At 43.1% G+C, this 23,689-nt stretch overlaps 1 protein-coding gene across 1 annotated transcript in view; it reads right to left on the bottom strand.

The window, feature by feature from the left end:
• The window catches only part of SANBR (SANT and BTB domain regulator of CSR), a 60,184-nt gene that overhangs the window by 30,622 nt on the left and 5,873 nt on the right, over positions 1 to 23,689 (bottom strand). The window contains exons 3-8 of the mRNA XM_084829328.1: positions 20,846 to 21,149; positions 16,499 to 16,658; positions 13,829 to 14,015; positions 12,049 to 12,142; positions 8,004 to 8,242; positions 2,170 to 2,228 (exon numbers count right to left, since the gene is read on the bottom strand). Of these exons, the coding sequence (XP_084685454.1) occupies positions 2,170 to 2,228; positions 8,004 to 8,242; positions 12,049 to 12,142; positions 13,829 to 14,015; positions 16,499 to 16,658; positions 20,846 to 20,946 (840 nt within the window). The 5' untranslated portion in view covers positions 20,947 to 21,149. The remainder of the gene's footprint in view (positions 1 to 2,169; positions 2,229 to 8,003; positions 8,243 to 12,048; positions 12,143 to 13,828; positions 14,016 to 16,498; positions 16,659 to 20,845; positions 21,150 to 23,689) is intronic.

Below are 23,689 nucleotides of genomic sequence, written 5' to 3'. Positions count from 1 at the left end.
GAATAGGAGGAGGAGGTTTTGTGGGAGGTGGTGATGCGGATGGATACAGGACCATCCTTGTAGATGGCAGCCTTCAGTGCTGTAAAGCTCCCAGAGATGAGATTGACATAATCCAAGAGCTTGCCCACAAGCTGAGTCTTGTTGTTATGACAGTAGCAATTTGGCCTTTGTATGGCCATAGGACTCCGTGCTGGGAATGCTGTCACAGGCATAGTTCCCAAAGAGCAGTCAGTGAGAATTTGTTGAGACAGTGGGATGAGCTGCTCAATTTTGAGGAACAGTCCGCCTTCCAGTGCTCTTGCGCTAGAAAAAGCTCCAGTAGGACCCACACACAGCCTAGTCCTTCTCTCCTCCCTTCCCCGCCCAGTGAAAAGGCCTACAATTGGTGGAGGTGGTGGGGAGAATATGCAAAATACCCAAATGTCAAGAAAAATGGGAGAACTAGGTTTTTGGAATGAGGATATGCAATACTACATCCCTGAACAATACTACATCCCACAGGTAGTAGAAGCAGCCCTGATGCAATTATATTTTATGCAAGCTTGGTGTAAGCTCCTCATATCATCCTTGGTGGCTGATATGAGGAGGGCTCTGGATAGGGGTGAATGCTCCTTCCTTGTTCTCCTTGACCTCTCAGCGGCTTTTGATACCGTTGACCACGGTTTCCTCCTGGACCGCCTGGAAGGGTTGGGCATTGGAGACACCGTATTGCGGTGGTTCCGGTCCTTCCTCTCCGGCAGGTACCAGAGGGTAGCACTGGGAGAGGAGGTTTCGGACCCGTGGCCGCTCACTTGTGGGGTGCCACAGGGTTCCATCCTCTCCCCAATGCTATTTAACATCTATGTGAAGCCGCTGGGGGCTATCATCAGGAGGTTTGGGGTGCGGTGTCATCAGTATGCGGATGACACGCAGCTCTACCTCTCATTCAAATCTTCACCAAGGTTGGCCATAGAATCCCTGTCCAAATGTCTGGAGATGGTGAGTGGCTGGATGGGGTAAGCTGAAGCTGAACCCTGACAAGACCGAGGTACTTTTGGTGGGAGACAAGAGGAGGCTGGGCAATGTTGGCCTAGTGTTGAATGGGGTATGGCTACCCTTGAAAGACCAGGTCCGCAGCCCGGGGGTCATTTTGGACCCCGCAACCCGGGGGCCAGCTGTCCATGGAGGCTCAGGTGTCAGCTGTGAGCCAGACAGCGCTGTATCAACTCCATCTGATACGGCGGCTGCGCCCCTTCCTTCCCGACCATCTGCTCCCATCGTTAGTACATGCCCTGGTCTCCTCGCGTTTAGACTTCTGTAATGCGCTCTACGTGGGGTTACCCTTGAAGACGGTTCGGAAGCTGCAGCTGGTACAGAACTCGGCGGCTCACCTGATTAAAGGCAACCGCTGGCGAGATCACATCACTCCAGTGCTGAAGGAGTTGCACTGGTTACCAGTTGTTTTCCGGGCCAAATTCAAGGTGTTGGTTTTGACCTTTAAAACCCTATATGGTTCCGGCCCAGCCTATCTTAAGGAGCGCCTCTAGCAACACCAGACAGGCCGCTTAACAAGATCAGCCTCGGATGGCCTTCTCTCTGCCCCATCAGCCAGGACTGCTAGACTGGTGGGGACGAGGGAGAGGGCCTTTTCTGTGGTGGCCCCCACTCTGTGGAACTCCCTCCCTAAGGAACTCCGTCATGCTCCCTCTTTAATGAGCTTCTGCCACGCATTAAAAATGTGGTTGTTCAGGCAGGCATTTGGGGTGGGTTAGGGTATTTTAGAAAATGTTTTTATTGTAGAATTTTATTGTTTTAAACTGTTTTATTATACGTTGTACATCGCCCAGAGGGGCTGGGTGACCAGCCAGATGGGCGATTAATTAATTAATTAAATAAATAAATAAATAAGCAAGCAAGCAAGCAAGCTATCTGGAGATCCCTTCTAGATCAAAAGGCAGGATATAAAATTAAATAAATAGGCAACTTTTAGCCAGGGCAAGAAGATTCCATTTCTGTGATGACCATCACCTTTGAAATGAACATTGCAGCCAGCACTCCAGAGGTAAAATATATGGAAACCAACCTAATGGGACATCAGACTATATGGATCAGCTCTGTGGACTGTGTACTCCTATCCCGTGGAATATGGAGCTCCAATGGCTCAGAACCCCCATTCTGTGATATACTCACTAAAGAATCCATCTTCAGGAACTCAGAGGAAATGAGAATTGAAATGACATTGCTCGGTTCTAAAAAAAGAAGCAAGAGAACAAGGTGAAAAGGGTTATTAGATTAACTTTAATTATCTCACATTATTTGTAAAAGGAAACACTACAAGAGATTATTTGCATCACAAAATCCACATTCCATAAAGAAGGAATGGGAGAATGTTTGGGAACTTGATTTGGTCCCTTCTATAGGGAAAAACAAATCTAATGTTGTGTCTTGACTTGTGGTTGTCTAATAAAACTAGTTAAAAACCACCTTTTGAGAGCAAAGCTAGCCATATTAGATTAATAAGCTGGAGAATGATAATACTGTACCTAAAGCTAAAATGAAAAATTCAGCGTTTGAATTCACATGTTTCAAACACATTCCACAAATACCTTCCATAACAGTGTGGAATTTGATTTTGAGCTTTTCAGTTTTGGGGGATGATCTCTCTTTTGAAAGGGAAATTGTTGTTTTGATAGAAAAAGAGGTGTAAGTACTCTAAATGTAAAAAAATAAAAATAAATCTCAGGTTCTCAAAAATCTTGAGTAAATGTATCACATTCAAAGTTTGAAATTTTCAACTTCAGACTTCTGTTAGCTATACAAGCAGACCCGTTTTCTTAAAACGTGGGACTGCTCCAAACATATATGAAGCAGGATCATACATGGGCAAAATGGGCATACAACTGAGGGAAACCAAACTCTCACGCACATCCACTACTTCCTACTTCCTTTTAGCCTCTTCCCCTCATCCGCTTTCTTCATAGCGAAGTTCACTGTTATTAGAGCGCAGCTGAGGGGAACAGTGCCCAAGGGGGCAGATTGTGGAGGAGGTAAGCGGCAGACTAAAGATCAGTTTAGTACTCCACCACAACCACACACCCCTTTTGTTCTAAAAATCACAGCCACACCCTTTCCCTCTTTATAAATGATTGGAAGACCTGGGTTTAAACAAATACGTTTGTCACTGTCACATCTAGTATGGCCCACAGATTTCAAAATTCAACACAGACAGCATAGGATAGAACTAGCAGCTTTTATATTTTATATTGTTTTATGTTGTTCTTTGTGGTTTTAATTTTTGTGAACCGCCCAGAGATTGGGTGGTATAGAAATGAAAGGAAATAAATAAATTAAGTTAAGTTAAGAGCTAGAACAAGACTCTCCAAAGGAGATTCTTGATCAAGAAATATGCAGAGTATGTGCAACTGACAAGAAAACTGGATATGACTGAGCCAGAGTTAAACATTTGTTGATCTCACTGATTTCAAAGGGGAAAAGAATTGAGCATGCACTTAACTCTTCCATTAATTTTTCCTGACTCACACCCAAAGTGATCGTATTACAAAAATTGTTTCCCTTCAAATCATAAACCTATTTAGGTACTCACATATAAAAGCTTTCCAGACTCCCTTAATCTTCTCAATCCTACCTGAGTTTGAAACAGCCAGTCTTTCAAGACTTAAAGACAACGACAAACAAGTATGACATATTCTCTCCTCTAAATGGCCCCATTTCTAGACTTTGATTCTGCATCGTAAGCCCTAAGCTTTGCCACTGTTCTCTGAATAATTTTCTCATCCATCCTTCCAGTAGTTATAAGATGGATAGAAAGGGAAAGAAAAATACTCGGGGTAAATGACTGGCTACGAAGGTGGTGCTGACGAGAGAGATTTGGATTCTGGGACCACAGGCTATACTTCCTGGAAGATGGACTCTTGGCAAGGGACGGGTTGCACCTCACAAAGGCTGGGAAGAATGTGTTTGGCCACAGCATGAAGAACTTTATCAGGAGGGCTTTAAACTGAATTCTGCAGGGAAGGGCGACATAAAGTTGGGGGTAACAATGTACGAAGGCTCATGCACCGCAATGGAGAGAACAGCTCTAATAGCGCCCAATAATAGTCTTCACAAACATGTAGGAAGAAAGCCAGACTATGAAGCACATGGTCTTCGATGTCTATATACTAATGCTCACAGTATGGGAAACAAACAGAACAAACTTGAACTCTCAGTACAGGAGGGAAATTATGACACGATAGGTGTAACTGAGACTCGGTGGGATGACTCTCATGACTGGAATACAGCAATTGTGTAGCAGCCATATCGGGGGTCAGACTAAGTAGCCTCATGCAGTCTCATGCTTCATGTTCTTGCTGAGCTCTTTCTCCCTTGAATATTTTGTTGTAAGCTGACGAGACACAGGAATTCCTTATCTTGTCAAAGGTCATACAATTGTATATCTTGTTCTCTGCTGTTCTCTTCTGTTCTCTCCTTATCATGGCTACCCTATAACCCAGTTCTTGAATTATAAACAATGGTGCTAAGAGAAAAAATGTTGAGGACTGCAACCCCACGCGGGAGGGGGAGGAGGAGCCGTTTCATATGTGTCACAATGTCTATAAAACCAATGTGCTGATGTATTTTGGGGCTTCTGGCTCTTTGGAAATGATTCCAGCCTTAAGCCCGCGCGTTAAAGAATCTCTTTTTCCTTCACTCCGTGGTCTCTCTGACTCTGAGTTCTGCAACAATTGAAGGATATAACTTGTTCAAAAAGAACAGGAGGAACAGAAAGGGAGGTGGGGTTGCACTATATGTGAAAAATACGTTTCTCTGCATAGAAATACAGGAGAATGAGCTTGGTAGCCCCATCAAGAGCAACTGGGTTAAAAGAAATGGAGCAAAGAATAAAAGAAACATGGTGGTTGGAGTCTACTACCAGCCACCCAATCAAGGAGAAGACGAGGATGAAACTTTTGAAAAGCAAATAGCCAAGGTTTCAAGGAAGCATGATGTAGTAGTAATGGGGGACTTCAATTTCCTCCCAATTTGTTGGGAGACAAATTCTGCAAAACATGGCCCCTCCAGGAAATTCCTGACTTGTGTGGTGGATAAATTCCTCCTACAGAAAGTACAGGAAGGAACTAGAAGATTGGCTATCCTTGACTTCATCCTAACCAACAGAGATGACGCAGTGGATAAAGTAGCAGCTACAAGAACTCTGGGGGAAAGCAACCATGTTACACTTGAGTTCTTGGTTCTAAAGGAAGCAAAAGCCAAGCGTAGCCAAACGCATACCCTGGATTTTAGGAAAGCCGATTTTAATAAACTCAGAACAATGATAAGTAAGGTCCCATGGCAAGCGACTCTAACGAGAAAAGGAGTCCAAGATGTGCGGGAGTTTTTAAAAGAGGAAATTCTCAAGGCACAATTACAAACAATTCCAACAAGAAAAAAAGTGGAAGACAACCGAAGAAGCCAATGTGGCTTCACAAAAAGCTTAGAGATGACCTAAAAACAAAAAGCACACATACAGGAAGTGGAAGGAAGGCCAAGTAACAATGGAAGAGTACAGGCAGGTAGCACAGAATTGCAGGGATGGCGTCAGGAAGGCTAAAGCTGAGAACGAGCTGAGGTTAGCGAGGAATACTAAAAGCAACAAAAAGGCTTTCTTTAGCTACGTGCATAGTAAAAGGCAGAGGAAAGAAAGGGTGGTTCAACTATTAAATAAGGATGGGAAAATGATAACAGATGACAAAGAAAAGGCAGAAGTGCTCAATTCCTACTTTGGCTCAGTCTTCTCCCAAAAGAAGGTCTATGAGCACCCTGGCAAAGGCAAAGTACAGGCTGAAGGGGCAGGATTGCAGCTTGAGTTTGGTAGGCATAGGATCAAGGAACACCTCATTACTTTGAATAAATTCAAACCTCCAGGGCCAGATGAACTGCATCCTAGAGTAATAAAGGAACTGGCAGAAGAACTCTCAGAACCACTGTCTATTAACTTTGAGAAATCATGGAGGACGGGTGAAGTGGCAGATGACTTGAGGAGGGCAAATGTTGTCCCTATCTTCAAAAAGGGTAAAAAGGAAGAACCTGGGAATTACAGACCAGTCAGTCTGACATCAATCCCTGGGAAAATTCTGGAGCAGATGATAAAGCAATCCATCTGTGAGCACCTTGAAAACAATGCAGTGATGACTCGAATGCAACATGGATTTGTCAAGAACAAATCCTGCCAGACAAATCTGATCTCATTTTTTGATCAGGTAACCTCCCTTGTGGACTATAGGAATGCTGTGGACATCATATACCTCGACTTCAGCAAAGCTTTCGACAAAATGCCCCATGATATCCTGATGAGCAAACTAGCTCAAAGTGGGCTAGATGAAACAACAACCAGGTGGATCCACAGTTGGCTACTGAATTGGACTCAAAGAGTGCTTATCAATGGGACCTTCTCAAACTGGGGAGAGGTAATGAGCGAGGTATTGTAGGGCTCAGTCCTGGGCCCAGTGCTCTTCCACATTTTTATTAATGACTTGGAGGAGGAGGTGCAGGGAATGCTGATCAAATTTGCAGATGACACAAAATTGGGCGGGATAGCTAATACCTTGGAAGACAGAAACAAAATTCGAAGTGATCTTCATAGACTGGAGTGCTGGGCTGAAAACAACAGAATGAAATTTAATAGGGATAAATGCCAAGTTCTTGCAACTAGGAAAAAGAAACCCAATGCACAGTTACAAGATGGGGGATACTTGGCTCAACAACACTACAAGCGAGAAGGATCTTGGAATTGTTGTCGATCACAAGCTGAATATGATGTGGCTGCAAAAAAAGGCAAAAGCTCTTTTGGGCTGAATTAATAGAAACATAGCTTCCAAATCCCGGGAAGTACTAGTTCCCTTCTACTCAGCACTGGTTAGGCCTCATCTGGAGTACACACTTTAAGAAGGATGCAGACAAACTGGAGAGGGTTCAGAGGAGGGCAACGAAGATAATCAGGGGACTGGAAACAAAACCCTATAAGGAGAGACTGAAAGACCTGGGCATGTTTAGCCTTGAGAAGAGAAGACTGAGATAGGATAGCGCTCTTCAAGTACTTGAAAGGTTGTCACAGAGAGGAAGGCCAGGATCTCTTCTTGATCATCCCAGAGTGCAGGATACAGCATAATGGGCTCAAGTTACAGGAGTCCATTATTCCTGGTTACAGGAGCCCATTACAGGATTCGAGCTGAACATGAGATTCTGGCTGAACATCAGGAAAAACTTTCTGACTACTAAAGCAATATGACAATGGAACGAATTATCTAGAGAGGGAGTGGGTTCTCCCACACTGGAGGCATTCAAGACGAAGCTGGACAGCCATCTGTCAGGGATGCTCTGACTTGGATTCCTGCATTGAGCAGGGTGTTGGACTCGATGGTCTCATAGGCCCCTTTCAACCCTACTATTCTATGATTCTATGAATTTTCTAGTTTGAAGGCTAGCGCAGAACCTAGGAACTTCCATCTTTTCCATAATGTACAAGTACAGGCATAAAGCTGCCCCATTAGGAGTGCATGCTATGAACTCACACACTGTTTCCCCTCTCCCCTCTTTTCTGTCAAATGGAGTCCCCGCCCATTTCCCTTTTCTGAGTTAACCATGGATAGCAGCAAATCTGCTTCTAACTAGGAAAACCATGATTGGCTGTAAACTATAGTTATCTCTGAAAAAGGAAAGGGAGGAATTCATGCATGAGAAGGAAGGAGGTAAAGTGGGAGCCTACAGGGTGCTCCCAATCACCTAACCAAGGTTAAAAGATCAGACAGTCCTACACCGACACTATGTTGATGACTAGTAAACATGTGTCATTAAACTTCCCAGCCAGCTTCAGTTTCTCCAGCTATTACAGACTGGGCTTTTATCATCTAAAACAGAAAGGGGCAGGGAAATTACCTTCCAAAACAAGTTGGATACAGATTTTTTGGGTCTGAAGTAGAAGGCAAAATGAACCTGTGGCAAAAAAGGAATAGATTTTCTTTTACCTAAGGTAGGTATTTCATGCACCTCATACTCCGTAGTGTTCCTTTTAACATATCTTATCAACCAGTTAAAGATGTGAACGTCACAGTGAACTGAAATGTCCACCTCTTCCCAGCGTTGGGCATCCACTGCTAGATATTCAGCAAAGTACTTCATTTCAGAAATCAATAGATCTCGTGGACAAATAAAATCTTCCTTCAGATTTTTTGCTTCATCACACACATGGATCACCATATTTGGCCTTTATTTGAGAAGAAAAAAAAATCAGAGGGAGGAATATTACTATAGCTTATTAACAGGAATAGCAGAATGATTTGAGAAGGTATTATCCCTCAGTTTTAAGCTTGGTGTACTTTTTATGCATATAAAAAAAATACATTCAAGACATGCATACTTTAGAGTATACTTTCATGAGACACTTACATGGATTTTTAAGCTGTAACTAAGATCTGAATGTGTAAATATGGTTAAGAAAATTAAAATGTGAGAAAGCAAGCTGAATATTGGGCATATTTAACCTAGCAGATGATGGGCTAGGTGATCTGCAAAATCCTCCAAGACTCATCTTATCCATAATCTCAGCAGAGGAAGAAAGCTTTCAACAGCCCACTAATTCCCAGCTTTGTACTCTCTCCCCGTTGCAAGATGGGAGTATTTATCAGGCCTGAATGTATGCAGAATTTCTGCTGAGGCACAGAGAAGGTGCAGAATGTGGGCCAGGGTGCAGAATTCAGCTTCCAGAGAATGTTAAGGTCAAACAAGATGCATGCAATTATGTCCCAACTATTTTGTTTTTAATTAAAAGCAACTGAGGGGAGCTGCAGATATGAACAGAGGAGAAAGACAATTGCCCCCCAGATGAGCCATACTTCCTAGCTTTTATATATAAAGCATGTCTCTATCCTGTGTAGAACCTCAGATCCAAAGCAAAATGAGCAGGAAGTATTCTGCCCAGTCATTTTGTGAGTAACTAGCCTGCTTCCATTTTTCAATGCTTTGGCACACCCATTGCCTGGAGAAGAATTTCCCGATTCATTATGCCATTTTTTGGTTCTTTCCTAGTGGAGAAGTGATTATTGCCCCATAGAAAACAATTCAGAAACCCACAATTTTAGCGTAGCTGTGATTGTGCAGTAGTATAGCTACCCCATAACAAAAGGTAGGAGCGAAGACAGGAGTCATGATCTTTCTAACTCAGGTCTAATTCCATACAAAAATAACGTGGCTCTCCCCGAGTTTATAAACATTAAAAAATAGTTACCCTGCCAATGCAGATGAAGGCCATCATTATTATACCCATATTGCAGGGGGCAGGGCTGTGGCTGAGAGTGCGCGATTTATGCTAGCCCTTCAAAGTAGCCTAGTGTTATACCTGAGCTTCTGCGGGGGTGGGAGTTGGGAGTACTTAATAGTAGTGTATGGCAACCCTGAAGTGTAGTCCAGTGTTGTTACCCAGTCTCCTGGCATGCTAGATTTTTTATATCAGTAATGCAATTAAGGGCTAGAGTGGTTGAAGGGAGCCAGAGAAGGAATTGTGGGTTTCACCAGCAGGTAGAAAGACACTCTCTGGTCTCCCTATTGAGAAACAATGTAAGCATAGACCTGATACACAAATTTCTCAGAGGCCAAATCTCCCCAGCTCAGGTATCCAGGTATCACTGCTGGTGCCTAGGTATCACTGCTGCTCAGTCCCCAGATCTACCAGAAACAGTAGATCTGTTCTCTGGCACTAATTATGTACATGTGTATCCTTGAAAAAAGTTCTGCAAGGGGCTGCATAATCCCTTTCCAGCTATTTTCCTGCTCAAAATCCCCTTGCCCAGAGGCTTCTCCATTCACTGTGGGTGGAAACCTGCTGAAAAGGCATGATTTTGGGCAGACAACCAGAAGGAAGGGTTAAAGCTGCCCCTCATCTTATCATTCTGCCACTCAAACTCACAGCCTCCTGCGGCTTCTTTTAATTAAAACCAAACAGTTGGGAGACTGTTCCATACATCTGCTGTATCATGTCAAGTTTGGCCCTACGTTTTCATGCATTAACCATTTTAAAAAATATTAAAATTGTTAACTTTAATATTAAATTATTTATTTATGTATTAAGTCTGACGACATTAAAAATTACAGTCTGAAGACACTCATTTTTTAAAAAATTATTGTAAACCACTTTGAGGCTGTGATAAGTTGGAATACAAAGCTTATAAATTTTTTTAAAGTGTCCAACTGATGCCTGCTGAGACCTCTAAAATGAGAAAGGTGACTAAAGTGAGTATTTGGAGGTGGGGCTCAGTTTTCTACATAGCTCCATTACCCTTCCCAGGCCTAGCAAAACCAGAACAAGTTATACAGAATATGAATTTAAGCAAAGGTACTTGTGTTATGCGTATGACAGAACTTGCAGGCTAGAACATAGTGCGGAGTGCACACAGCCCTGTTACACACGTGCAAGCGTGCTACATATTAAACAATAAGAGTATTTTAGGTACTACTTTTATATATTACTTCATCTCAATTTAATTGTGCTGTGAACTTTTCTCAACTATGTTCTCACTGAACTGCTCTCAGTTAATGATCAAGGAGGAACTATGAATAAAACTACATCTGCATTAAGAAGAATGAAGCCGTATGTGTATTCTGGGGTTTTGTTTCCTCCACTACTGGATATATTTATAACATTTATCCCCTACTAATTTTCCTCCAAGGAGCACAAGGTGATATATATTGATCTTCCCCCTGCCCCTAATTTATCCTCACTACAAGCCTGTGAGGTAGGTTAGGATGAGAGATGGTGACCTTGGGCACTCTGCGAGCTTCATGGGTGAGTGGAGATTTGAATCTGGGTCTCCCCATTCCTAGTCCAACACTCTAACAGTAACAGCTCTCCAACAACACTCCAGCTCTCTATGAAGTTCTAGTGAAGACAAAGCACAAGAGGTTTATACTCTACCTCTTAGGGTTAGAGTAAATAGCTAAATCAAGTTAAACTACCTGGGTCATAAATCTTAACAGATAGTCTCATACACATTATGGTCCACACATGCAGTGCTTATGCATTCAGGCTGCCTCTAATTCCAGGTGTTGGGGGCAGGGGGGGGAGAAGGGAGCATTTAGACATAGACATAAAGATGTTCCTGCGAAGTTTCCTTTCTATTTAAGTGAATGGGGAAAGCCTTGCACGCAGGGGAAGTCTGCCTCTGTGTGCGTGTGTGCATGCACCGGATCCCTCACACTTGGCACAACTCCCTTGATTAGGGCGAGAGAGACGGGTGCTTTACGAGAGCTGATGGCCTTCTGCAAGCTCTGCAGAAATGATTTTCAGACAAGGAGCATGGTCCACATCAACTTGACTGCTGCAGAACCCCTGAACACTGCAGAAGATTCTTAACGGGCAAACTCTGTTTACGTGGAGGGACAGGGGAGTCAAGGTGGGCCTGTTGGCAGCCTCACTGTCTGTCTCTCCAGGCAAACCAACAAAGTAAGATTGGTAGGTCAGCTGTCTTTCAAGGAACACTGTCAGCTGATCCTCAAAGAGAACATCAGTGCTGGTATTTCCAGGGTTCACAGAGGAAATCATTACAGGACAGAAGTAGAAGAGGTGACAGCCCTCTCCAACATTTGCAAAAAAAGCTTGGAAACTGCTCTAGCCAATCAGCACCAAACAGTTCTCTCTGTGCATGCATCTCTAGGCTGCAGTAGTAGTCATTTCAAATGAATGATGAGAAGGCACAATAAATATGGAAAACTTAAAGACTTGAATATGTCCAGAAATGGAATCAATTCTAGGGCAGGAGCTGTAAACTTTAATGCCTGGGATTATTCCAGCCCTGAACATGTCCTTTGCCACAGTGAAAGGGTATCACCTTAGTTATTCTGTGTGCCCAATTAAAAAAATGTTGTTTTTTAATAAAGGCCAACATTACACATAACCCCCCACAACAGAAATCCCACAAAATACAGCAATATAAGTCAAGTGTAAAGATACAAAAACAAACAAATCTCACAGACTCAGATTTATCTAGCTTTCCTGAAAGGAAACAGCCATCCTCCTACCCTTGTGTTTCATCAGCATTTTCTCCACCTTTATGTGCAGGGCATTTCTCACTTTCTGAAGAGCAATTCCTTGAGGAAGCTACACTTGGCCTTCCTTAAATACAAGCGGGGAGAAAAAGCATTAGGACACAATGTTGACATGGTCTTCTCATACATGTCTTGGCAAGTGGTGGTCCTATGCCCAGAGGCAAGGGCGAAAAAAGTGGCAAGGGAGCTGTCTAGTTCACTACTCTATGGACACTTCTCATACTCCTTCAATGGAAGGCCTGTTTTACATATCAATCCAGTCCAGGTGGAAACATGAAGTGAGGGGCTAAATCTTTTCAGTCGCTTGTCCACACATACAAAAAAAGGAAGGAGTAAAATCATCACAGCTATGTGTAAAACTGTCTTACTAGCTATGCACTGCATATTCTTTATTGTAACATCTTCTCTATGGGAGGGTGAGAACTGGCCTCTGTATTCCATAACGCTGACACACACATGCACACAGCCTCTGATGTCCAGCCAACAGGAAACATGTCAATAGAACTTCGGCTGTTGGGCAGTACAGAAATACAATAAATAAACAAACAAACAAAAACTCAGTACAACCTGCTAGCTACATCCACTCTCCTTCCACACACAGCGCTACTTCCTGCACTGCCAATACCAACGGTAGAGGATATAAGTTCCTGGGTTGTGGACATTCTCTTACAACGTTCGCTGGGACAGTGCCAATTTGTGCTTCCTTTCCCATTAAGAACATGCTTCTAGTTCCAAATAAGTAATGCTAGATCTCTGACAGGACTGAGTAGAGACAAAAATCCAAGAACTGTAGATTCTGAACAAGATACTTTCTGAACAAGAATTTTCCCCTCTCCAACCCCATGCAGTCCCCAATGCATGTGCCCAATGTCACCCAAGCCTGCTTCTCCTACATGCTGTGCCTCGTATATCTCACATGTATATCGCACCCTTGTATCTCTTTCACTTGGACCACCTGCAGCTCTGCCTCTCTTGCCAGCCATTTCTCTTACTTGTGCTGCTGCTCATCTCTGGCTCTTCCTTACCTTCTCCTAGGCTGATGCAAGTACCGTTCATGACAAGCATTCACTACCAGAGGTAAAATACCATGCAAGACAACCAATACTTTGTACATGGGCAACACCTTGCACAGTTCTTAATATCCAGCATGGTCTAGCCCTATATGGTCTTAGGCAGAGGTCTTTCCCAGGCTTGCTTGAGATCCTGTTGCTATAGGATGAACCCGGAAACTTCTCCATGCAAACCATGTGCTTTAACACCGAGCTCGGACCCCCAGTATTGCTTCAGTGACTGAGTTCTGTGGCACCTTAGACACTTGATGGATTTATCAGGTGGCTTTGTTATATAGGGCAGCCTTCCTGAAACTGGTGCCCTCCAGATATATTGGAACTACAACCCCCACCATCCTCAGGCAAGTCATTTTCCATTCTAGCTGGGGATAGTGGGAGTTGTAGTCCAACACATCTGGAGGGCACTAGGTTAGGGAAGGCTGATAAAGGGCTATAGCTTGAGCTGTTGCAGGCAGGTTTCATAAATGGTAAAAGGTCAGCCTACAGCAAGCCATTGTTATAGAGCTAGTGTACTCTTTGTTCTGTTCCAAGGCTATTTAAAAAAACAATAACACACCACATAATTTAGACCTTGAAAATGAATGGGCAGCTATAGAAAAAGCAATCTAAATTTACAGACCAATTTTTTTTAAATGGCATATGCGATGCTATGAACACAGCAGCAGAACCGTCTGAAAGCCTACCATTTACAGAAATTGCATCTTTTTCATTAGGAGGTTCTTGTAACTCTTCCTGGGCATCAAGAAGAGATGATTTGATATAACTAGCTAGTGTTTCCACAGGGCTCCCTCCGCTGGCCATTAGTGGATTGTACTGGTTATCAACTGGAGAACTTCCACTGCTTTTCAGTTCATCAAACCTTTTTGCACACTGTCAAAAGATATCAGAGGAAGAATTTTCAGTTATACTTCTTGCTGAAAGGAAGGCTGGATGCTGGTTTCTGGAAATCTGAAAAAAATGGCTTTCAACCTTATATAGGGCTGGTGACTAAGCATTTGAAACTGGTTCCCAAGTAACACAGGTGGTCAGGATTTGAAATCCTTTTCCATTTTTGCCTGAAAGGCTATTTTGTTTTCTTGAAGAATCCCAATCAAAAATATTTGCATTAGCAGCTAAGGTGATTGTCAGGGTTGTATCTGAGCCCATAGAGTCCCAAGGTAGCTCTGATTCTGAGGAGGAGATACAATTCATGGGAGAGGAACTCTCTCAGACTTCAGAGGCACAGCTGGAGGGGGAGCCCCCCCCCCACTCACATCCCTGGGAGCGACAGTGACCCAGGCATGGAAAGGGAGGGACAACTTGAGCTTTTAGATGTGAGGCGCAGGCACAAGCAAAAGACTGCAGGAGCCAAGCTTAAGCGCTCAGCCCGATTGGCTCAACGTCAACAGCTGCGCCCCAAGGCCCCACGGGAGAGGTGAAGATCTTCCCCTCCCACCCCTTAAGTTCAGAGAGTTGCCGCGTTTTTCCCAAACGGAGAACAACTGACGTCCTAACCCTTAGTAACCCCTAGATGCCTGTTCCTTTGTAGTTCCTCTGAGTCTCAGGCAATTAGCATCTGTATGCTTCATTAGGATGAATGGAATTAAAGCCTTGGGAAGCAGCCCTTTTGTCTGAGTGTTGATTCTGGCTATTGGAGGATTCAGTGGGCAACAGGGGCATCCCTGACAGTGATGTACAGGAGGTGCTTTATCTCATCAGACCATCCATCTTATCTCATCCATCTAATCCAGTTTTCTCTGACTGGCAATGGCTCTCCAAGACCTGAGGCAGAAGTTATTCCCAGTCCTGAAATCACCAATTCTTTTAGCATGAGATACCCGAAGCTGCACTTTCTACATGCAAAACATGTTCTACCCCTGAGCTAAAGCTCCACTATCATTCCATGGTGAGAATTTTAAATACTATATTCAGGCAACCAACATAAGCAGTTTGTGCTTAAGAGGTCTTACTATGAGGTTGTAAACTGAAGCTGACTACATCCTAGTTACACTAAGTCAGAAAAACGCTTCATCAGTGGTTCTCTCGCACTAGGAGAGCAATACCCCCTGCAACTACCGGAGAGCTTGTCGAAAAGTACATAGAGGAAAACAACCCTTCCATGCCACGCATCCTTCCCAGCACCCTAACACAGGGAGTCGGCAGAAGGTAGATCTCCAGATGTTTTGGATTCCAACTCCCAAAATCTCTTGCCAGTATGACCAATGGTCAGGAATGCTGGGAGCTGAAATCCAGAACACCTGGGGATCTACCTTCTGCCAGCCCCTGCCCTAACACACAGTGACAACCCATCTCCGATAGGCTGTAGCACAAGGACAGAGAATCTCCTTGCTTCAAAGATCCTATGAGGCACAAGTGCCTCTCTTCTTTCTTCTCACATGTCCTAAGAGGCAGCTGGGAAGGAAAAAGGCAGTAGCTATAGAAGGTGTAACGCCTGGATCTATGGTGCTGCAGCTGGATAAACTGGGACCTTGTATGCCTGAACAGTATTATTAGCATAGTCTCAATATGTTCATAGGCTGAGAAGTGGTTTGAGTACCCACCTTCAGTGAGGGTATAACTAAGGCAGCAAAACTAAGTTGACCAAAACCTTCCTCCAGTACTGCTAGCTGTTTGTCTGTTTTCAGAACTTGGGCTATCCTTCTAGAACACCATGACTTCCCAGCACTCCATAAACACACAATCTAAAAAGGGGCAGAGCAACAAAGTGATGTCACAGTGGATGATTGGCTCTGCCTCTTTGAAAGCTTTCCCATTGGGAATCATGACAGATGCTTAGAAGGTGTGGAGGTCTGTACTGTAGAGGGCTACATTATAAATTGTATGTTGTACTCAGTATAGAATTTACATTTGATTCTTCACATCTTTCATGTACAACATAAAAGGAATGTGAGGATCAAAAAGTCAGAAAGAATGACATGTATGAAGATGCTGTTAAACAGCAAAAGGATTTTCTGAGCGGAATCTGGTTTCTGATTGTGCATAAGACGCTAGTTTTAACTTTGTGGCCTTGGTCTCATCCACCTTTTTTATTGGTAGTGTTAATTATTGCATTGTTTTATTACATAAATGTAACAGCAAGCCTTTGGGAACTGGATGTATGTTTGATATCCTAACAACAAGGCAAAGACTCCTCCTGCCTTAAACTAAAAGTTCCAGAACAAGTAGTCAATATGTTGGTGTTGCAGTACAAGGACACTGGCCTATTAATAGTTCTACCTGAAAGTTTATTTGGAAGCAATGAATTTAAAGTACAAAGATGAGAGATTCAAGGTAATTAGTAGGGAACCTGGCCAACTTGCACTGTTCAGTAGTCATTTTCCCCCTCCCAAACTTAGGAAAAAACACCACCATACCTCTTTGGATGAATAGCCTGGAACCAGCCTTGCCACGCTGTCCCAGTTGATGGGTTGAGGGACCCCAAATAAAGAGCAGAGAATCATATCCAAAACCATCTGATTATTGTCATATGGGAAGTTATTGTTTTCTGAATATCCACGGCTCATTTTTTTGGCACTAGAAAGGAGAATACATGAAAAAGGTAGCAACACAAACACATCACCTAAAAAGAACATTGGTTTGCTGCCATCAGTTCATATTGTTACACGCTTCCTGAGCAGAGAGACGATCTAGGAGCAGCACTAGAGCTTAGCTACTTTTGCATGAGCGCGCAGTGGAGACTGTGTGTGCGTTTGTAATATTTGCCTCACTGATAAATATACATAGTAGAGGCACTCTTAAAAGCAGGTATTATAGGTGTTAATCAGGTCCTCAAAGAGAACAACTGCACCCCTAGTATGCTTCAGCCCACTTACCATTCCCTCTCCTGCCTGATTCTCTCTAAATTCAAACTGATCTCTCTCTCTCTCACACACCCCTCCAGTCTCAGACCCCACCCATACAAGTAAATTCCCCATTAGGGAAAACATCCACAGTCATTAAGAGATAATGACTTCCTTTTGTTACCCCTCTGCCTTTTGAAGGGAGTCGCTATAGCCAAAGCCATGAATAGACCTATTCACAATAAGCAGGCTGCCCAGAGCAACTGTGTTAATGGAGGCGGCTTGGACTCCCCTATGACCCACCTTGGTGAAAACTCCACACACATGGGAAATAACAATGTGATGGGGGTTTCCTATGCCTGCCCACACAGCCTCCCCCCTCCCAATAGCTAGGCAGTGTTGGCTGTAAACACAGCCCGCAGAATGTGCTTTTTGGCATCTACCACACCAGCCTGGCAACATAAATTAGGCCTATATTACTTAAACCAATCACCCTTTTGTGCACTTCTTCCAGCTCTATCATATTTTTTTTTAGGTGTGGTGACCAGAACTGTACACAGTATTCTAAATGTGGTCACATCATAGATTTGTATAAAGGAAGTATGATACTGGCAGTTTTATTCTCAATTCATTTTCTAATTATGCCTAACATAGACTTTGCCTTTTTTACAGGTTGACATTTTCATCGAGCTGTCCACCACAACCCCAAGATCTCTTTCTTGGTCCATCACCGCTAGCTCAGATCCTGTCAGATTATACTTGAAGTTGGGATTTTTTGCCCCAACGTGCATCACTTTGCACTTGCTTACACTGAACAGCATTTGCCATTTGGATGCCCATTCTCCCCGTTTGGATAGATCCTTTTGGAGCTCCTCACAATCCTGTTTTGTTTTAACCACCCTAAATAGTTTGGTGTCATCAGTGAACTTGGCCACTTCACTGCTCACTCCTAGTTCCAGATCATTTATGAACAAGTTGAAAAGCATTGGTCCCAATATAGATCCCTGTGGGGCCCCACTATTTACTTTTCTCCATCGGGAGAATTTACCATTTATTCCTACTCTCTGCTTTCTGTTCTTTAACCAGTTACTGATCTATAAGAGGACCTCTCCTCTTATACACAGAAAAGCAGAATATAAAATATGTGATGCTGATACGATAGCATGCAGTGAATCCAGGTTATCAGGCAGTTGAACAATGCTGGTGAAAGAAACCCAAAGGATAATATGGTCAAGCATTGGCATTTAACACACGTTTCCAATAAAAAGAAAAAAGGAAAGAAAGGTACAATTGAACTGAAATAGTCAGCTTCAGTCATTACATTAAAAATAGCACTACAGTGGTTTTCAAACTTTCAGCCTTCACAGAACCTTTTCTGATATTCAGACATCTTCTTAAAGCTCATCTCTGTACAAAGGCTTTCCTTGAAGAGTTAACCGGCCAGCTTTGGTTTGTAGCAAACAGTAGTATGTGAAGTTTTATTGCTAATTGTATTGTGTTGTTTTTATTACTATATTTATGGCTGTTTTTATGCCATTGTATTTTATGTTCACTGCTTTGATACTTTTGTGGAAAGTGGTATATGTCTGAATAATAAATGAATAAATGTCAAATGGTCTGACAAGAAACCCCTTCACAGCTGTTATGGAACACATGCACAATGCAGAAAAGTGTTCAGGATGTACACCCAGTTCATCTGGAGCACTGTTCCAGGCTGCCAGGCATTGCTTTCAATCAATAAGAACTGTGTGTGCCCCACACTCACCTACGGCTGGCATATGAGAAAAGTGATAAATACTGAGTAAGTCTTTCAGGGAGTTTGTTATTACTGACCTTCTCTTTGAGGAACTCTGATATGCATCTGATGAACCCAAGGGATTGCCTAACAGTTTTGATAGCAACTGCTTTATTCAGATAATAGATGCATTTTTTAAAAAGAGATAATTTGTTGAAGTGTTAAGACTTATCCTATACAAAACACAATGCAAGTCTCATACTCTGACATCCAAATTGGAAGGAGAGAAAATTGCTGCTCTGCAGGAAACTGCTATGCACTGCTATTTATAGTCACACATTTCTTAAATAATGAATCACAGGAGAAAACAGCTAAGTGAGAATTCTGGAAGGGGAAAAAATCTGTGTGTGGGAGATTAATTCCAGTTCCAGGATACAACAAAGTCAAATGTACAGTTTGGATTTTATTTTACCTTACAGTAATAAAAGTGTCAGTGATTCGGTTGACACTGATTTTCTACCAATTGGCAACTCTATATTTCATTATATTCTGCCCTGCTAACTAAAGGCAGGGAGCTCATCTTAGAGAAATAAGCAACTGATAAACTTTTAGCCACTACCAAATGTTTCTTTCCCATCCAGCTCATGACTCCTAAGGAAGACTGCAACCTATGTGAGTTGCAATGTGGCTAGAGAAGCAATCCTCTTTGAGAAGCAAACATCTGTGTGTGGCATGCTTTTGCCACACACAGATCATGACTACAGAAGACTTGGGCCAAGACAGACAGGCAAGCTGTTTCTTGTGGAATATATCAAGCTTTCAGAGGATTTCCATAAAGCTGGCAACAAAAGGCTGATCTGCTAACCATAATTAGCAACTGGTTGAACTTAAAAGGTTGATTGGCTTGTATACGCCCTTCTGTAAGTCAACCTATAACTAAGCCCATTCTCTTGCATTTTGTGAAGTACCATGCACATTGATGGTGCTATATAAATCATAATAAATTGAAATACTGGTGAGGACTCAGCCCAGTGGTTCACCCTGTATGCACTGGGCAGCATGGATACACACATAATGCTTACTTCCTCTCCCTAATTATTCTTTGAGAAGCAATTGAGAGATAAATCCTATGGTGCCTGAGAGAGCATCCCAGGAGCCATAGGAATGCTTGTAAAATCCTTCCAAGGCCAGAGATGGTGCTCCGGCCTTGGAAGGGCGAGACTCAGGTATCTGCCCCCTTACAGCCGATGCAGCAAGAACTGCGCCTGCAGCCTCCGAGGTCAGTAAAGCAACCTTGGAGAGAGGGAAAAGGGGGCATTCCGTGGGCGGAAAAGGGAGGAGATCGGAGAGGCCAGGACACAAGATACCCTGAGCCTCCTTCAGCTTCCTTCCCTCCCCCTCTGAAGCACCCTAGGCTGAAAAGCAAAGAATGGAGGATAGGACGGCAAAGATCACCGCTGCTGCTCTTCCCACCCTGCTGGCAGAGAAATCTGACAAGCCTCTGACTTCAGAGGCTTCCAAGCAGCTCTCAGCGTCTCATTTGGAGAAGAACAAGGTCAGTTTGCTGCTGAATGATCAGATGATCATGAACCAGTGTCTGGAGGCTGTTTTGGGGTGGATGAGGGTAAACAGGCTGAGACTTAATCCAGACAATGTGGAGGTACTGTGGGTTGGGAAACCAACTACTCTTGATGGAGGTTTACAACTGGTCTTAGATGGATTTGCACTCCCCCTAAAAGACCAAGTGCATAGTCTGGGAGTAACTGCGCTAACTGGACAAGCCCAAGTGGCTCCAATGTCCAGGAGTGCATTTTACCAGCTTAGACTGGTACAACAGCTACGGCCCTATCTGGAGAGAACAGACCTTGTCTCAGTGACCCATGCACTAGTGACATCCAGACCAGACTACTGTAATGTGCTGTACATGGGACTGCCTTTGAAGACAATTCAGAAACTACAGCTGGTGCAGAATGCGGCCACCTGAGTGTTACTGGGGAAAGGTGATGCGATCACATAATGCCTATACTGAGCCAGCTGCTCTGGTTACCGGAGTGTTTCCGAGTCCAATTTAAAGTGCTGGATTTGATTTTTAAAGCCTTGGGACCAAATTACTTGAAGGACCACCTTCATCCATCTCAACCTGCCTGCATGTTAAGATCAGCAAGAGGCCCTTCTCATTTGCTCACCTGTGAGAAGTTAGCTGGGTGATCACACATGAGAGGGCCTTCTCTGCAGTGGCCCCACACATCTGGAATAAGTTGCCATTGGGGGGTCTACCATGCTCCATCACTGCAGGCTTTCAAGAAGGCCTTGAAAACGTATTATTTTACTCTGACTGTCTCATAATATGATTGCTCTTCTTATTGCAGGTTCTGTTGCTGTTTTGACTGCTGCTTTTTGTTGTTGTTTTTATCACTGTTTTTATCGCCCTTAGTATCATGCAAATTGTATGTGTTTTATTGCTGTATGCTGCCTTGGGAAGTCTTCTGCCTTGGAAGGTGACCAATAAATATTTTAAATTAATAAATGAACAGACTATTACTTTGCAATACAAATACTTTGTTAACAATATTGGGATTACACTTACAAACCACTAATTTTGATCTTCAGTGGATTTCAATAATAAATGCTACTTAGTATTTATAAAGCTCCTTGCCCAAATTCTGAAAGCATTATCACAGTAATCCTTGCAATATTCTTCCCATATTGCAGACAGGGTGAAGCTGCATAAAGCCACCCAGTGAGCTTATAGGGGAATTGAGAGTTGACCCACAAACTTTGTCATACTTTTAATCGTTAAGCTGCACCAACCCTTTCAGTGCAACAGGGGGCGGGGGGAGGAAGAGAAGGAAAGACAGTGGCTAGAATCTGAAGAAGCATGTAAGAGGTCCTGCATAACCAGAGGGACTTTGAACTTCTGTATCTCAAATAGGAGTCATCCTTGAAATGATTCACAAGGGGAATTTGTAATATGTCATAATGGTCTGTTGGTCAAAGAAAAAAGTCCTACTGGTATGTCTTGAGCTCACCTAAAGTTCTTGACTGAGATCCAAAGACCTAAATACTTTCAGAGCTTTCTCCTGTATTACAATAGGTTGGTAAAAAAGAGGTTAAAAAAAAAAAAGGATGTTGCCAATAGCACATTTTTAATTCACATGGGTTCTCTGTGTAGGCATGTTCTGCCAAATAATTGGAGGAGAACACATCTTGTTTGTGGTAAGAGCAGGACATGTAAACAGCGAGGCTATAAAACACTCATTCCCTGCATCTGCAAAGCAAATTGTGGCTCCTGGCTTGAGGCAAGTTAATTCTGTTTGGAGAGCAACAACTAACCTAAAGTGTACAAAACCAGGCTTACAATATTGGCCTATGAACAAAATGTTTTGATTCCTGCACACCTCAGAAAAGAATCAGGGCTAGTTGAAGGCCTTTTTGACTCAAGCAGGAAAAAGGCAGCAACTGCCTTCCACACTTGCCTACCTGCTGCAGCCTCCTTTTTCCTGCTGGAGAGGGATAATAAAGCACTCTGCAGAAAGAATTGCACAGGTACCTGAGAAGAGGGTGCTACATTACTTCCTCCCTCCCTGGGAGCCCTGCAAGAATTGAGAGGATCTAGCCAAAGGAGGAGACAGTAGCAGCAGTAAGTGGCCAGACAGTGAATTGGGCAGAGGGGAGCATTTGTGCTCTCATAGCGCCTACAGGCCAGGAAAGAATAAAATGGCAGTGCAGCTTTTATTTTTTACGCGAGGACTGAACCCCACCCATCTCAATTTAACCTCACAGATGATTCCAATAGAAGGGGCAGGCCTAATCCTCCTGCTGAGAGAACAGACGAAGCGTTATTTCCTTTCTTAAAAGGCAGGAGCGGGTATTTATTATTTATTACATTTCAAATCCGCCCAATAACTAATGTTGTCTGGGTGGATTACAGTTAAAAAACTAACATGCCACAGAACAGTTAAAAATATAAAGTACAATACAAATATTTAAAAATAAAATACAACATAATGCAAAACAATAAACAGCACATGAGTTGATAAAGCAGCCATAAAAATCAAGAACTAGGTCTCTAAAAATGCCTGGGAGAAAAGGAAGTCCTATGCCTGGCACCAAAAAGATAACAACATATGTGCCAGGTGGACCTCTTTGGGGAGTACATTCCATAAATGGGGTGCCAAAACTGAGATGGCCCTTTCTCTTGTAGCCACCTGTCTAGCTTTCTTCAGTGGGGGTACATAGGTATAGCCAGAGAATGCCCTCCATAAGGCTGAATGTTCTCTAGCAGGTAACAAATAGCAAGAGGTCATTAGCAGAAAAGGAGCTATCTTTAATCCATTTACTGTGTTTAGTTTCCCTTTTAGCCATTAATGAGAACATTTATGCTAATGTAACCAGAAAAAGGCTTCGCTAAAGAAGCAAGGAAAATTTTTTCTTGTTTTCCTCTCAAACAAAACTAATAGTCTTATGAATCTAGCAAGCAGCCCTCATGCATCCTGTCATGTTATCCATTCACAGTCCAGACCTGAGAAAGCAGGAGTGATTGCATGGATCCTGCTGAGCCAGTTTAAGCCTCATGTCAGCCATTACTCCATAAAACCCATCCCTCTTGTCTTAAAGTCTCCAGACATCCAGGCCAGTCTGCCCCAATCTGGCACCCTCCAGATGTGTTGGACTACAACTCCTAGCATAGTTGGCTGGGGATGCTGGGAGTTGTAGTCCAACACATCTGGAGGGCGCCAGATTGGGGAAGGCTGATCCAGATGAACCATAACACTGAAACATTTGTTACATCTGCTCTCATCCAAAATAGTATAAAATATAAATAGCATAAAACAATCTCAAGGGAGGACTTATCCTTGGAGTATCTGGACCAGACATCACATAAGGAGAGCTTGGGATACTCGTGTGGATTCTGTATGCATCTTATCATCCCATGGCTTCCTTACTAGACAGTATTTACCATGATGTGAACAAACCTTCACAGATATTAAAAAATACATCAGAGTGAATTGTCATTGTCTGAATACAAA

The sequence above is a fragment of the Heloderma suspectum genome, chromosome 1 (assembly GCF_057233095.1).
Source record: "Heloderma suspectum isolate Gila_16-S chromosome 1, 16-S_ref, whole genome shotgun sequence".
Taxonomy (NCBI): domain Eukaryota; kingdom Metazoa; phylum Chordata; class Lepidosauria; order Squamata; family Helodermatidae; genus Heloderma; species Heloderma suspectum.
The sequence above is the reverse complement of the archived record's forward strand: the minus strand, read 5'-3'. Positions and strand labels throughout refer to the sequence as shown.